Source organism: Hyaena hyaena, unplaced genomic scaffold (assembly GCF_003009895.1).
Source record: "Hyaena hyaena isolate Hyena2069 unplaced genomic scaffold, ASM300989v1 scaffold_18, whole genome shotgun sequence".
In the NCBI taxonomy this organism is placed as follows: domain Eukaryota; kingdom Metazoa; phylum Chordata; class Mammalia; order Carnivora; family Hyaenidae; genus Hyaena; species Hyaena hyaena.
In genome coordinates, this window is record NW_024080649.1 from 1222413 (window position 1) to 1236753 (window position 14341).

General features: G+C 55.0%; 2 protein-coding genes across 5 annotated transcripts in view; one reads left to right on the top strand and one right to left on the bottom strand.

The window, feature by feature from the left end:
• The first annotated feature begins 2425 nt into the window (after positions 1 to 2425).
• PLEKHG4 (pleckstrin homology and RhoGEF domain containing G4) lies at positions 2426 to 11661 on the top strand. The gene is made up of 21 exons (XM_039222760.1): positions 2426 to 3048; positions 3210 to 3305; positions 3385 to 3508; positions 3613 to 3706; positions 3793 to 3867; positions 3948 to 4064; positions 4230 to 4328; positions 4420 to 4568; positions 4729 to 4867; positions 4962 to 5078; positions 6886 to 7068; positions 7316 to 7830; positions 7906 to 8152; positions 8806 to 8895; positions 8977 to 9198; positions 9292 to 9462; positions 9546 to 9723; positions 10105 to 10221; positions 10369 to 10605; positions 10691 to 10806; positions 10967 to 11661. The coding sequence occupies exons 1-21, from the start codon at positions 2550 to 2552 to the stop codon at positions 10970 to 10972; spliced, it is 3591 nt and encodes a 1196-aa protein (XP_039078691.1). The 5' UTR covers positions 2426 to 2549; the 3' UTR covers positions 10973 to 11661.
• The window catches only part of KCTD19 (potassium channel tetramerization domain containing 19), a 31203-nt gene continuing 28474 nt past the window's right edge, over positions 11613 to 14341 (bottom strand). For 3 of the 4 annotated variants that reach the window (XM_039222780.1, XM_039222770.1, XM_039222796.1), the window contains 4 exons: positions 13538 to 13729; positions 13204 to 13358; positions 12779 to 12880; positions 11613 to 11846 (listed from right to left, as the gene is read on the bottom strand). In XM_039222780.1, coding sequence (XP_039078711.1) covers positions 11733 to 11846; positions 12779 to 12880; positions 13204 to 13358; positions 13538 to 13729 — 563 coding nt within the window. In that variant the 3' untranslated portion in view covers positions 11613 to 11732. The remainder of the gene's footprint in view (positions 11847 to 12778; positions 12881 to 13203; positions 13359 to 13537; positions 13730 to 14341) is intronic. The other variant, XM_039222787.1, reaches the window with a different exon arrangement.

The following is a 14341-nucleotide window of genomic DNA, read 5'->3' on the forward strand; positions in this document are numbered from 1 at the left end:
TATGTTAAATGCTGGAAGTACAGAAATGACAACACAATGTTTTCATGTAGCTACAATGCACATTTTATGTGGAGTGAATAAACCAACCAAAGGCTGACCCTGACTCTGGATCTATCTGTTTGCCCGTACCCAGCGGTGCTGGGGTCAGCTATGGCCTGTGGCTTGGGGACTCTTGCCTGCTTCTGGTATTGAAGGGGTATGTGTGCCTGCCAGCAGGTCTCCTCAGCTCTTAGGAGGCCTGGCTAGTGACTGGGGTGGGCAGACAGTGGGCAACAGAAGGAAAGGGAGGGAGCAGGAGGCAATGACTCAATGGGGCGGCCCTAGGACAGCTGGGGAAGGAGCCAAGGTTGATCCTGATGTTCACTAAAGCTAGAGGAGGGTGCGACCAGAGGACCCAGCTGGGAATTGCGGATGGAGCAGGACAATTCCAACCTCCTCTGGCAGCCAAATCAGCTCATGAAGAAGGCTCCTAGGTAGCTGGTCTGACAATCTGGACTTTGGGGGCTGATGTGGCAGCTGGGATGGGGTGGGCAGGTTGCTGTTCCCACTGTGCCTGCTTCTGATGCCCTGGTTTGCTCCTCTGCAGCCTCCAGGCTCATGCTTTAGAGTCAAGGAAGCCATGGCACCTCCCCCCGCCCCCAACTCCCCTCTCTCCTCCCAGGAGCCAAGGGTCTGAGCATGTTATGGAGCAGTGTGTTCTTCTGACCACACAGCCTACCTTCTTATAATCTTCCTACAAATTCTGGGGAGTGTCAGGCCAGGCACACATGCCCTAAAGGGACCTCAGTACCTCAGAGCTGGGAGGGATCTCACAGGTCAAGTCTCCAGGTAACTTTCACCAGTTCAGGATGCCCTGACTGAGGGTGAAATGATGGGGAGGGCATGAATATAGCCCAAATGCTGGCAGCGAGTGGTCATCTGACTTATGGGGTCTTTCCTAGTCCTGATGGCAATCCCAGGGGGAAAAGAGGAATGACTTTCTTTTTTTTACAGGTGAGTAAGGGTTAAAAAGAACTGAGTTGCTGGAGCTCACCCAAAAGGTAAGTGAAATAGCAGGTCTGGGTTAGTGTCTCTGGCTCCAGGACCCTGACCTCAGTCCCAGCTGACTTGGCTGGACTTTGTGGGGAGGGGGTGTAGGTGAAAGTGCCAGGAAGGCACCAGAGTGGAGGATCTGGGCCTAGTGGTTTCTGGCAGGCCTGGGTCAGTTCCTACCCCAGAGGTCTCCCTGCCCCCATCCTCCCTCCAGCCCAGACAGCAGTCCCCCATAGGGTCTTGGAATCATAAAACCTGTGTCTTGGTGCCTAGGCCTGGGCCTGGGCAGAAGGCTGAAGACTGCAAAGGAGGGGCCCTTTCCTCCTACCCTCCATGAAGATACCCCTGCTGGTTCCTAGCAGCCCCGACCTGCTGGTTTGGCCTTAAGGAGTTTCTCTTTCTAGGGAGACTCCTGGGATCTTGGGCCCACACTTTTTTTTTTCCCTTGCGAGTTATGAGTGCTCCCAGTTTTGCTGACAGAGTGGGGCAGTCCCCCCTCCCCCCATACTGCGTGCATTCGAGAGCAGATCCCCTCACTCCCACAAACCCCTTCCCTCGACGCCCCCACCCCAACCCCGGCCCAGTCACCCATTCACGCATCAACGGGCATCTACATCACCTTTGCCCGAGGGGGACCGCTTCCAGCGCTCTCCCTCTCCAGCACTCCGGGGCGTGGGCACCTTGGAACTGCTAGTAGTCCTTGCTCCCCCCGCCCGCCGGCCGACAGAGCAGCCTAGTCAAAGTAAGCGGGCCCTGAAGGTGGGGGTGGAGCCAAGCCGCCTGGCCCGGAGGGTGGGAGGCGGCGGAGGTGGCGGCTTTGGGACACTGCGAGAGCCCGAGTTTCCAAGCTTTCACAGGAGACCGGCAGATGCCGTCGGGCAGCGGATGGGATGTAGATTCGTCCTCCGGCCCCCAGGGGGCGGCACGGTGCCGGGTCTTCCGCCGCCTGCGTTCCCTCCCCGCGGCCAGGAGGCGGCGCTAGTGGACGCCGGGGCGGTGCGCTGTACCCGCCGTCGATGGCGGTGCCGAAGGTTCGAGGGCGCGGCTTCGCGGCTTCTCGGTTCCGCGTCCGGGGGTCTGAGGGCTGCGGGGGGTTGGAGGGGGGAATGGATGGGGCGCGCGAGTGTCTCGGCGAGGCGGGGCCGGGCCGGGCGGGCGTCAGCACGAGGCAGCGCCTTGCCCACGCCACGTGCGGCCCTCACGCGTAGGCCGGCAACGCGTGAGTGCGCGTCTGAGCGTAGGAGCCCTCTGGCTGAGGGCAGTGTGAGCGCGGACGTTCAGGGGCGACCCCTGCCCTTCTCTTGTCTCTTTAGGCCTGAACTGCTGCCGCATCTGTGCTACCTCTACCTGGGAACCAACACTGGCTCCTGCTATGGCCTAGTGTCTTCTACCTGGGTCACCCACCGAGCCCTACGGGACTGTCTTCAGTCCATTTCCTGGATGAGCAGAAGCCTCACAATGAGGGCCCAGTCCCTCTCCCACTTGCCCTGAGCAGGCCCACCCTTAAGGAGAGGGTGATGGAAGGGCCTTTGGAGGTTGGGGATGAGTCCCCAGAATCCCAAGGACATGCTACTGACTGGAGGTTTGCTGTGTGCAGCTTCAGGGATGCCTGTGATGAGGAGGAGCCTGTTCCCCACGTGCAGGTTAAGGACCCCAATCCTCCAAGATCACCAGCAGGGACAGCCCAAGGAGAAGGGCTGCAGGACAGCTCCCTGCCTAGGGAGCTTCAGTCACCCCTAGGACCAATGGCTGTAGATGGGCAGGGGAATACACTAGGAGGTTCCTCAGCCCAGTTAGAGAAACCCATCCCCTCTAGAGCGGAGAGCCTCCTATGTCCAGTGTCCTCCCACCTCAGCCTTGCACAGGGCGAGAGTGATAGTCAGGGGGAAGGTTTGGCAAGGGACCAAGTTCCAGGCAGGTTAATGCCAGCTGGTTTGGGTCCTGAGAGGTTGGACAGTGATCCTGTGGACCTTGAAGGGCCTCTATCTGAGACATCGTCAGAGCTACTGGAGCCAGGTAAGGGAGGCTGGGCCAAGGAGGTCAAGTGGGGGTTCCTAAAGGTGGGTACCAAGACTTGGGGAGGGCTCTGACCCTACTCAGGCTGAATGAAGCCCAGGTCTGAGGAGGGGTCTCTGAGTGAGTGCCCAATGCACACCCAAGCCATTTTTCTTCCCAAGACCCCAGTGGATCTCGCCTCCCTAAGCCTGCTAATTACCTCCTGGCCCAAGACCTTTCCTGGGAGCTGCTGGCCAGTGGCATGGCTACCTTACCAGGTAACTACGTCGGAGAGACTAGAAGTGGTGGAAGTGGGGTGACTTGATAGGACAGGTGTTCATTGTCTTTTCCCCACAGGGACTCGGGATGTAGAAGGCCGGGCAGTGCTGCTTCTGTGTGCCCATAGCCCAGCCTGGTTTTTCCCCACGTGCGGTAGCCATGAACTCATCCGCCTTCTGCTCTATCTGCGAAGCATCCCTAGGTTACAGAGAGGAGGTTGGGGGCGGGGGGGGGGGGTGGTGGAGTTGGAGCCAGGACATGGTAAGGTTGGGGGATTTGATACTGAACTGAAGCCTGTCTCTTTAGGCCCGAAGTACAGGCCCTGGGATTGACCGTGCTGGTGGATGCCCGAGTTCGTCCCCCAAGTTCTTCTCTTTTCTGGGGGCTCAGCCAACTACAAGTGAGTACAGGATTGTATCTTCTCCTGACTTCAGCCATTCCTTTTAAATAGGGTTGGGGACATGGTTGCACTCAAATTCCTTGCAGGAAGCAGCCCCAGGATCAGTGTACCAGGTGCTGCTAGTGGGAAAGATGCCAGAGGAGGTACCTTCCAGGCTGCAGGTACTGAGCCATTTTGGCCAGCGGGGGAGGTGGGATGCTTCCCCACCAGGCAGGAGCCACTACACCTTCTTTTCTTCCAGCTGAAGCAGCTGCCCTCTCATCAGAGCCTGCTGACCCACATCTCCACTTCTGGGTTGCCAGCTTCAATGGGAGGAGGCCTGCCTTACTGCCACCAGACCTGGCTGGACTTCCGAATGGTCAGTGCAGTGGGTGGGGACATGGGGGGCAGCAGGCAACCTGGCCAGCAGAGGAGCCTTTCCTGGGTTGGCTTGAGCAGTGCAAAGCTGGCTGCAGTGGCCTGGGATCCAGGATGCTTGGGACCAGCACTGCACTACTCTGGTCGTGCTTGTCCTTGCTCACAGCGTCTGGAAGCCCTACTGCAAAGCTGCCAGGTGGTTTGTACCCTGCTCCACGGGGCCATTGAGAGCATGAAGGCTGTGCCCCAGCCCATGGAGTCTGGGGTGAGTGTCCCCACAACATCTCTCCAAATGCTCCCTGTCTTCCTCCTTTTCTCCAATGCTCATTTCCACTGCCTGTTGCCCTTAATCACAGGAAGTTAGTCGGCTGCTACAGCAGGCACGGGTCCTGATGCAGCACGTGCTAGACTCACCCCGGCTAGCATGGCTACAGTGCCAGGGGAGTTTGGAGCTGGCATGGCTGAAGCAAGAGGTCCCAGAGGTGACCCTGAGCCCAGACTACAGGTAGATGCAAACTCAGATCCCAGATCTTGCCCCAGCCCACCATATTCCATGCCAAGAACTTAGCTGGCTGCTCAGAACCAGCCAGGATTGTGGTCCCAGGACAGGGTGGAGTGGAGCAAGGCATCTAACAAGAGCCCTACAACCATGTACCTTGTACCAGGCCAGCAGTGGATGAAGTTGATGAGCTCTATGGCCGTGTAGATGGACTGCTGCACCAGCTGACCCTGCAGAGTAACCAGCGAGTGCAGGCACTAGAGTTGGTCCAGACTCTGGAGGCCCAGGAGGGTGGGCTGCACCAGGTGGGAACTATCTGCCCAGATGGGCCCTGCCTCTGATCTCAAGCATGACGTCCACCCCACAGCAGCATTTCTTTCCCTGCTTGTGCCCCTCCAGATTGAAGTATGGCTACAGCAGGTGGGCTGGCCAGCACTTGAGGGGCTAAGGGAGCCCTCCCTGGACATGCTGCTCCAGGCCCAAGGTCCTTTTCAGGAGCTGGACCAGGTTGCCCAGGTGAGTTCGGTTACTTGTTTATTTCCTAGGTATTGGATCACTTTGCCAGAGACTAAGAATGCAGCATGGGTGAAAGGAAATCCATTTCTTTCCTTGAATTTATAGTCCAGCAGAGAGCAATTGTAATCAAAGGTTGAAAGCCACATATGTGTGTTTGCAAATGGAGGCAAAAGCTCTGGAAAGAAATAGCGCAGGTGGTTCTACCTGAGTTTATTAAAAAATACTTGACCCAAGGGCGCCTGGGTGGCTTAGTCGGTTAAGCGTCCGACTTTCGCTTAGGTCATGATCTCGCGGTTCGTGGGTTCGAGCCCTGCGTCGGGCTCTGTGCTGACTGCCAGCTCAGAGCCTGGAGCCTGTTTCAGTCTGTGACTCCCTCTCTCTCTGACCCTCTCCTGCTCATGCTGTCTCTCTCTCTCCTAGAAATAAATAAAAAAAACATTAAAAAAATTTAAAAAAAAAAAAAAAATACTTGACCCAGAAGGGGTATTGGTCTGGCTTTCTTGAGATCCTGATTTTTGAGATGAGAGCTGAAGGATAGGTTAACCAGGAGAAAGAGGGGTTGGGGTTAAGAGACATTCCCAGCTGAGGGAACAAAGAACATGTTCAAAGGTTCTGTGGCAGAAAGGAGCATGGCTTGCCTGAGGAACCATAAGAAGGACAGTGAGGTTGAAATGCAGTGCAGTAAAGGGAGGGAGAGTGAGGTAAAATGAAGCTGGAAAAGTAGTCAGTGGCTAGATTGCTGGATCCTGTAGCTGTATAAAATTTAAGTGGAAAAGTCACATAATCAGATCCACATTCTAGAAGATGATTCATAGTTTCTGTTTAGTGATTTGAAGGATGGACATATAGAGTCCACAGAGGCAATTGTAGTGGCCTAGTGGGAATGATGCTTTCTCTAGTCAGATGGTGGCAGAGGAGACTGATTTTAGAAATTTCTGGGATTTGATACATGGGGTAAGGAAGGAAGAGGCGCCTGGATGACACAGTTGGTTGAATGACTCTTGATTTTGGCTCAGGTCATGATCCCAGGGTTGTGGGATTGAGCCCCGCATTGCGTGGAGCCTGCTGGGGATTCTCTCTCTCTCCTTTCACCTCCCTTCCATGCTTGCACATGTGTGCTATCTCTTTCTCAAATAAAAATTTTTTTTTTTAAAAAAAGGAGGGGAAGGTTGCAGGGGTGAGTAGAGTTCCCTCCTGAGAGAAGGACCAGGAGACAAGGGCCTTCTGAGGCAAGGGGATTCATCAATCCAGTCTTGGGTGTGCTTTGGAGATGACCATGAGGGTCTGAGACCCATGGGGATTGGCCTGGAACTCAGAAGAGAGACCTAGGCGTAGAGGGTCACTTGGTAGATGCGGGTGTGTGGGTGACATTTGACGGTCACATAGGATTGCCTGAGGGGAGAGAGTGTGGACTGTGTTCAGGACAGCCACTGTTGAATGGCTCAGATGAGGGATGGGGGACAGGAGGAGACTAGGGTGAGTGGGGAGGGGTTGGGGAACTGAAAAAGAGGATTAGAGGCTGCTGAGCAATGGTCAGATGAGGCCTAAGAATTGCTGGGGATGGAGGTGGCAGTGAGGTTGCACTAGGCTGATGAGGTGAAGAAGCAATGATACCTGATACCGAGGCGAACGATTCCTCTAGGAAGTTTGGGTGTGTAGAGAGGCACAGAGACAGAGGAGAGTGGGTGGGGTGTGTGGTGTGGGGGGAAGGTCTTCAGTCACAAGAGAGACTTGATAATGACGTGTAGATGTCTGTGGAAAAGACTGTTCATGGCGTAGGTCTGCTAATCCCAGTCTCTTTCTCTAGGAGCAGGTCAGGCGAGGGGAGAAATTTCTGCAGCCACTGGCTGGCTGGGAGGCTGCTGAACTGGGCCCTGTTGGGGCCCGCTTTCTGGCCCTGCAAGCCCAGCTGAGCGACTTCTCTAGGGCTTTGGCCAAGCGGCGGCAGCGGCTGGCAGATGCTGAGAGGCTGTTGCATTTTTTCAAGCAGGTGGGTGAGGTGTCCTGTTCCTGGTGGTCAGTGGGGATGGAGGAGTGGCTTCTTAGCCTTACCGCAGCCTGAGCTCTTTCAGGACATCTTGCCTCCTCTCTCCTTGTCTTTGGTCTGACCCCAAAATTCAACCAATGGGGGTATGGCCTGAGCCATCATCCTGTGGGGCCGGGAGAGTGGGTGGAGGAGAAGGCCCAATGGTCTTGGTGGGTCCACCTTCAGTGGCTCTCTGGCCTTGGTGTTACAGGCCTCGACATGGGCTGAGGAGGGGCAGCGGGTGTTGGCACAGCTGGAGCAGGAGTGCCCAGGGGTCGTGCTACAACGGCTGCAGCTGCATTGGACCAAGCACCCTGACTTGCCTCCTGCCCACTTCCGAAAGATGTGGGCTCTGGCCACAGGGTTGGGCTCCGAGGGCATCCGCCAGGAATGCCGCTGGGCCTGGGCACGCTGCCAGGACACCTGGCTGGCCCTGGACCAGAAACTAGAGGCTGCACTGAAGCCACCACTGACGACGACCACGACGGGCAGCACAGCTAGTCTGTGTGTCAGCCATGTCCCTGGTGCATCTGCCACCCCTCCCCTGAGGAAGGCATATAGCCTTGATCAGAATCTGGGGCAGAGTCTCCGAGAGCTTACTCACCACTGCCACCGTGCGGCCATTGTGGCTGCTTCCCACGGACCAGAGGCTGGAGGTGGTGCCCAGCCAGGGTCATCCCCTACCATGCCTCCACCAGGCAGCTCTAACCCCAGGAGCCCCAACAGGTACAGGCAGTGTGCAGGGCAGGGAGGGCAGTGGCAGGAGAGACGTCTTGAATCCTGACTCCACCTGTCTGGTAGGCTCCAGCTGGTGTTGGCAGAGATGGTGGCTACAGAGCGGGAGTATGTCCGTGCTCTTGACTACACCATGGAGAACTACTTCCCTGAGCTGGACCGCCCTGATGTGCCCCAGGGCCTCCGTGGCCAGCGTGCCCACCTCTTTGGCAACCTGGAGAAGCTGCGGGACTTCCATTTTCATTTCTTCCTGCGTGAACTGGAGGCCTGTACCCAGCACCCACCCCGGGTTGCCTATGCATTCCTGCGCCATGTAAGCCCACAGGCCACATGGCCCCTACCTGATTCTGCCACACTTGATAAGGAGCTCTTGGGTAGATGCTTGGTGCCAGGCTCTGTGCTGGGTATAGCTGTGAGCAAGACCAGCAAGGTCCCTGCCCCTCTAGGTAGTCACGTTTAGTAGAAAAGGAGACATAAAAGTAAAAAAAGGTAATTCTAGATTATAGTTTGGGTCAGGAACAAAATAATCAGGATACATACATGATCGTGATTTAGCAGTGGGGCCAGGGGGTGGTGCAGTTAGAGGCCTCTTTGAGGGGCAGGACAGGGGAAGGGCTGGACTCAGAGTGTTCCATCCAGAGGAAAGATTAAGTGTAAAGCTTTGGGGCAGGGAAGAGGCTCAGTGGTCAAAGAAGAGACAGGTCAAAGCGGCTGAGTGTAGTGAACAAGAGAAGGAGTTGTCTAAGGTGAGGAAGCCCAGAGTGGTGTTCAAGAGCAGTGAGAGGAGCAGAGGCCCCGTGGGCAAGCCCCATTCTGCACAGTGCCTGTTCTTTCCAGGTTGCCTCATTCAAAGCCAGGGAGACAGGGATCCGCAGTTCCCTGGGAACTGTTGGTTAGCATTTTGGTCCTCTCAGGGTGAGGGTACCTGGCCCCCTTGAACCTGGGTTGATCTGTGTCTCCTCACAGCGGTTGCAGTTTGGGATGTATGCACTCTACAGCAAGAATAAACCTCGCTCTGATGCTCTGATGACCAGCTTTGGTCATGCCTTCTTCAAGGTAGATGAGCCTGAGTTTAGGGGAGGAGGGGATGGAGGAAGTACCCTGAAGCCACCTGATGGTCTCCCACCCACCTGGCAGGATAAGCAGCAAGCACTGGGGGACCACCTGGACTTGGCCTCCTACCTCCTGAAGCCCATCCAGCGCATGAGCAAGTATGCGTTGATGCTGCAGGAACTGGCCAGGGCCTGCGGGGGTGCCGTGCAGGAGCTGAGTGCCCTGCGGGCCGCCCAGAGCCTTGTGCGCTTCCAGCTGCGACATGGCAACGACCTGCTAGCCATGGACGCCATCCAGGGCTGTGATGTGAGTCATGCCAGGTCGTGGTGGGCAGGTGCAGTGGGTGTGAAGGGAGGAGGGCAGGAAAGGCTGGGCACTCACTGGGCCCCAGCTTGGCAGGTTAACCTCAAGGAACAGGGTCAGCTGGTGCGACAGGATGAGTTCATGGTACGCACTGGGCGCCGTAAGTCCTTGCGCCGTGTTTTCCTCTTTGAGGAGCTACTGCTCTTCAGCAAGCCTCGCCGAGGACCCACGGGCATTGACACATATACCTACAAGCGTTCCTTCAAGGTAGGCCCACTGCACCCCTCCTATGGTCCCTGCCTCACCCTCACCCCCTCTGACCTCACCAAGCCCCTCTCCTGGCCACACAGATGGCAGACCTAGGCCTCACTGAGTGCTGTGGGGATAACAACCTGCGCTTTGAGATCTGGTTCCGCCGTCGCAAGGCCAAGGACACCTTTGTGCTGCAGGCTGCCAGCTTGGACACCAAGCAGACTTGGACAGCTGACATTTCTCGTCTGCTCTGGAGGCAGGCTATCCACAACAAGGGTGGGTCCCTGCCCCTACTTTATCCAATGGTCCCCTCCCTGGAGAGCTTATGTCCCACAGGGCCCCAGACAGGGCCTAGGAACCTGGAAATGTTTGGGAGCAGGGAGGTCCAATAGCAGCAGCCAGAGTGTAAGGAAAGGAAGTTCAAAGTCAGGCAGTCCTGTTGTCACTATCCCTGACTATGGACAGTGTTAACCTGGTTAACCGTGCCCCCAGGATTGTGGGGAGGAGAGCATGGCACCAGAAAGGCTCAGTGCATAGGATGGCTAATGTGCTGGGCATGGATGTACAAGAAGGACTTACTCAAGGGGGTGGTAGACAGAGGCCCGAGGACAAGGCTGATGTCCAGAGAGGCCCTACCTATACTCCCTCTCCCCCCAGAGGTGCGCATGGCTGAGATGATGTCCATGGGTGTGGGGAACAAGGCCTTTCAGGACATCGCCCCCAGCGAGGAAGCTATCAACGACCGCACTGTCAACTATGTCCTGAAGTGCCGAGGTAGCAGGCAGGCTACAGGGGGGAGCGGGTGAGGAAGGCTGAATGGGAGGTAACATGGACTCCTGTCAGCTCTTGCCTGTGCTCCCTTCAGGACCTTGGCCCAGGTGGGTTCTGCCCTGTCCCAGTCTGACCCTCTCTCTTACACAGAAGTTCGCTCTCGGGCCTCTATTGCTGTAGCACCGTTTGACTATGAGAGCCCCTATCTGGGAGCCTCGAGCTCCCTTCCTGGAGACCCTGCCTCTTGCTCCATATTGGGATCCCTCAACCTACATCTGTACAGAGACCCGGCGCTTCTGGGACTCCGCTGGCCCCTGTATTCTCCCAGCTTCCCAGAGGAAGCAGCGCTGGAAGCTGAAGTGGAGCTGGGCAGCCAGCTGTCTTTGAGTAGGTCTGGGCTTAACCAGAGGCAAGAGGGCATTGCTTAGGGTCTGGCCCTTCCCTGCCAACAGCTTACCTTCCTCCTCCCCAGCTCCTGACGACTCAGAGGTCTCATCCCAGTGCCCATCAGCCAGTGGATCCAGTGGCTCTGACAGCAGCTATATGTCAGGGCAGGCCCTGGGCAGGGGTCTTGAGGACTTTTCCTATGTAAGTATCATTTTGTCCTCTTTCCCCAGCCCAGGCCTATGCCTGCCTTTCCTTTAGGAGGAAATGGGGGTGTGTGGGATAGGGCCATACCCCAGGTGGGCCATCCACCTGGACCTTCAGTTGAGGAAAATGACAGTCATACCTAGCTTGTCAACTACAGGTCTGAGCCTGGGCTGGAAGGCAGGCAGTGGACCCAGCACCTGGAGGTCCAAGAAATATCACCTCTCTCAGGATCTGCTATGACCCAAATGTGGCTGGTACCTGGGCCACCTCCAGCTCACATGCACTGCGCTATTGACTACTCCTTTCTGATGTCTGTGCCCATTGGCAGACTGGCAGGGACCTCGCTTAGGGAGCCTGGCTGCAAGGCCTGAATGAGTGCCCTGATCCTGAGCCTCTGGCCCCATGTCCCCTTTTATTCCCTCTCTGGCTTTTACCTGTTACACGTTAGGATTAGGCTAGAGCAGAAGGTATGGGTTTCCATGCTCTAGGCGGGTGGGGTACCAAGTAGAGCAGTGACTGGACAGTGACTGGACTGCCTCACCCCTCAGAGGAACCTAGGTGGTTTCCCAGCAGTTGCTTCCCAATCCCTGGTCTCAAAGCCAAGCTTCTCAAGCGTAGGGGCAAGCCCACCTCTATTGTAGCCTTAACTCTTGACTGCCTTGGTTGCCCAAACCCAGCCCTTCTTTCCTGGGTCACTTTGGTTATATTTTTTCAACACCTTTTGAAGAGCTTTCAATTAGAGCTGTTCTCTAAAATTATTTCACTTGTTGGTCTTTGGTGTCTCAGAGAGAGAGTCCAGGCCCTTGACTCATTACTCTTTATTTATAATAAAAATAGACTGACATACTTTCATATGTGCATATGCATTCTTTAAATGAGCCTTGGCAGATGGGGGTATTGTGAGGGCAGCATCTCTGGTCACCCTAGCTCTCTTGTAAGTACTTGCCCAGGATAGAGTAAGAGACAGACCTAGACAGGCCCCTCTGGATGAGCAGGTCCACGCAGCGGCCATATTTCCTGGCGAAAGGCAGTGTGAGCTAGAAGGAAAGGCCCATCTTATCCCTTACTTCCTGGCTGGTTGCCTACTGTAGCTGAGTGGGCGGGGTCCTCCCCATCTGGGCAGGGGCAGGGGTAGGGCAAGGTCTATTTTTGGGGACCTTTGATTCTTTGGGCTCAGTTCTGCCCAGAGGCATCTCACAAGCTTGTGGCTATGAATGGCTACCAGAATGACCAGAGGGTCAAAAATGTACATTTCCGGCCACTGGTTTTCCACTTTTCTAGCTGCAAATGCTGACATTACTTTTCTAATCAATAGACTGGCCAGAGACCTAATAGTAACTGGGAACTAGGGTTTTAGGGTGAAAAGTATTATAATAATGTACTTGATTACAAAAAATACCAGATTAATGAGAAATTAACTAAGTCTTCATCAGCTACAATATTAAAATGAAAACTTCAAACCCTAAAGTTATTTTAAGGAATCAAAAAACAAAAATAAAAAAACCTCGATTATTCCTTCGACCTCATTGAACCTTTTTTTTTTTTTTTCTGGTGAAGAATGCTTTAAAGCAGTTTATATATGAAAGGAATGTGTGAAAGTGGTGATATGGCTAAGTAGGTGAAGTTGGTATTAGTGGTCAGAAAGGTCTGACTCTAAATAGTTTCTCAGATTTCAACACCCCAAAAGCTTGAGCTCATGTGATGTGCTTCCCAAGCACGGCTGGGATGTTAGTGATAAAGGCAAAATTGGTACCATTGGAGGAAAACTTAAAAAAAACCAGTGGCCCGAATACTGCTTTTTGATCACTCTGGACTAATTTCAGCCATTGTTTTTCCCTCCTTGGGACCAGGGACCAGAGGTCTAGCTGCCTGCCTTGCCTTCTGGGCAGTGCTGGCCCAGAAGCAAGACAGTGTCCATTTGAGGTGTCCACAGGGTCATCTTTCCCAGTGGGGTACAAGTGGCCCTCACCTCCACCCAGCTGTACAGGCGTTCCTGGGTGTGCCGGTCATCCTTGAAGCCGGTGATGGTCAGCAAATCCACCACAAACTGCTTGGGGCTGATGTGCAGGGTCTGTCAGGAGAGCCCCTGGTCAGGCAGGGCTGGAAGCCGCTGCCTGACACACATTTATTTCCTGCCTTTCAGAGTGGGATGCAGACCAGGGGCTTCCCTGAGTCTGCAGGAGCTGCAGGGATCGGAGGCCACGATTATCCCAAGCTACCTCTCAGTGAAGTCTTGGTCCAGATGACACTGAACCTGTCTTCCTATCCCTGCTCTTCTTGCCACCCTTGTGTCCCTGACCTATTCCCATTGGCATGCTTCCAGTTGCCTGGCACCACTTATGGGGACAAGGGGACGGACAGAGAAAGAGCAAGGTCTGGGCCTGTCACACATACCCATAGCCGGTTGGTCAGGGAGACCACCTTAGCTGTCATGGCTTTGGGGTCCTTTTGCCTGATGGAATCCAGGATGATGTCAGTCAGGAAACGGTGACATTTTTGTGCATAAAACATCTCTTCCCAGGATAGAGAGAAACTGAGGAAAGTCACTTCTGTGGAGGAAAGAGTGGATATGGACACAACTGTTGTGGCTAAGGCCTTAGAGCCAACCTGGAGTAAGGAGAGAGGTGTAGGGCTCCTGAGGGAAAACTGTTTTTCTGAAGCACCCTGACTGGGGGCTCAGGCATCTCCACAGGGAAGTGCAGGGCCAGGTATGGCTCCAGAGTCTCACCTCTGGGCTGGGGGCTGGCTGTAGGCGGCGTATGCCTGAGGTTGTCCATCTGTGTGGTGTAGACGATGCTGTCCTCAAAGAACATGCAGGAGCCATCACTGCCCACCACAGGGGGGTGGGTCACTTTGAGGATGACCCCTGCGCTGTCCACCTCACTGGCCTCAGGCAAAGGCTGCTCAGGGCCAGGAATTTCTGTGAAAAATGACATGGGGTGGGAGTTCTGTTTAAACCAATTCAGAGCCCAAGCAGGGACGGGACCAGCACAGTGAGTCACCCCAACCTTCTGGCTGCAGCTTCTCAGCAGTGACACCCTCTGCTGACAGGTACCTGTCCTGGCTCTCCTCTCTCCATTATCCTAGAAGCATTGTAAGTGCAATCCTATGTTTCAGAACTCCAAGGAACTTTCCAAATTCCTCTTGAACTAAGGCTGGTGTCAACTAGAGCTGATAATACCTTAGCTGGGGGACTAGATATCATGGAAAACTGTAAAATGAGAGGAGTTTTTTGGGTGAGCTTTTGATGCATGTCTACTCTGAAGAGTATGTTTGACAGGCCAACTCAGGACTCACAGGCAGGGCCCAAGGAGGCCCCTCCAAGCAGGGCCTAAACCTTTGAAAGGGAAATCAACAGAATACTGTAGAAAGAATTTGAGGGAGCAGAGGAAACAGCCCAGTATGACAGGTCTCAGCAAACCCCTCTGGGTTGTCTCCACACTGTCCCATCACACACAATACACCTCCCTCTGTGGCTCCTTCTCCTGTCCATCCCACCCCAGGAATCACCCACTCCCCCGCAGTCACACAA

Coding starts and splice junctions, on each gene's coding strand:
- PLEKHG4 (XM_039222760.1), top strand. CDS start 2,550: ATGGAAGGGCCTTTGGAGGTTGGGGATGAGTCCCCAGAATCCCAAGGA. Junction 4,065..4,229: donor CCTGGCTGGACTTCCGAATG/GTCAGTGCAGTG, acceptor CCTTGCTCACAG/CGTCTGGAAGCCCTACTGCA. Junction 10,606..10,690: donor GGGCAGCCAGCTGTCTTTGA/GTAGGTCTGGGC, acceptor CCTCCTCCCCAG/CTCCTGACGACTCAGAGGTC.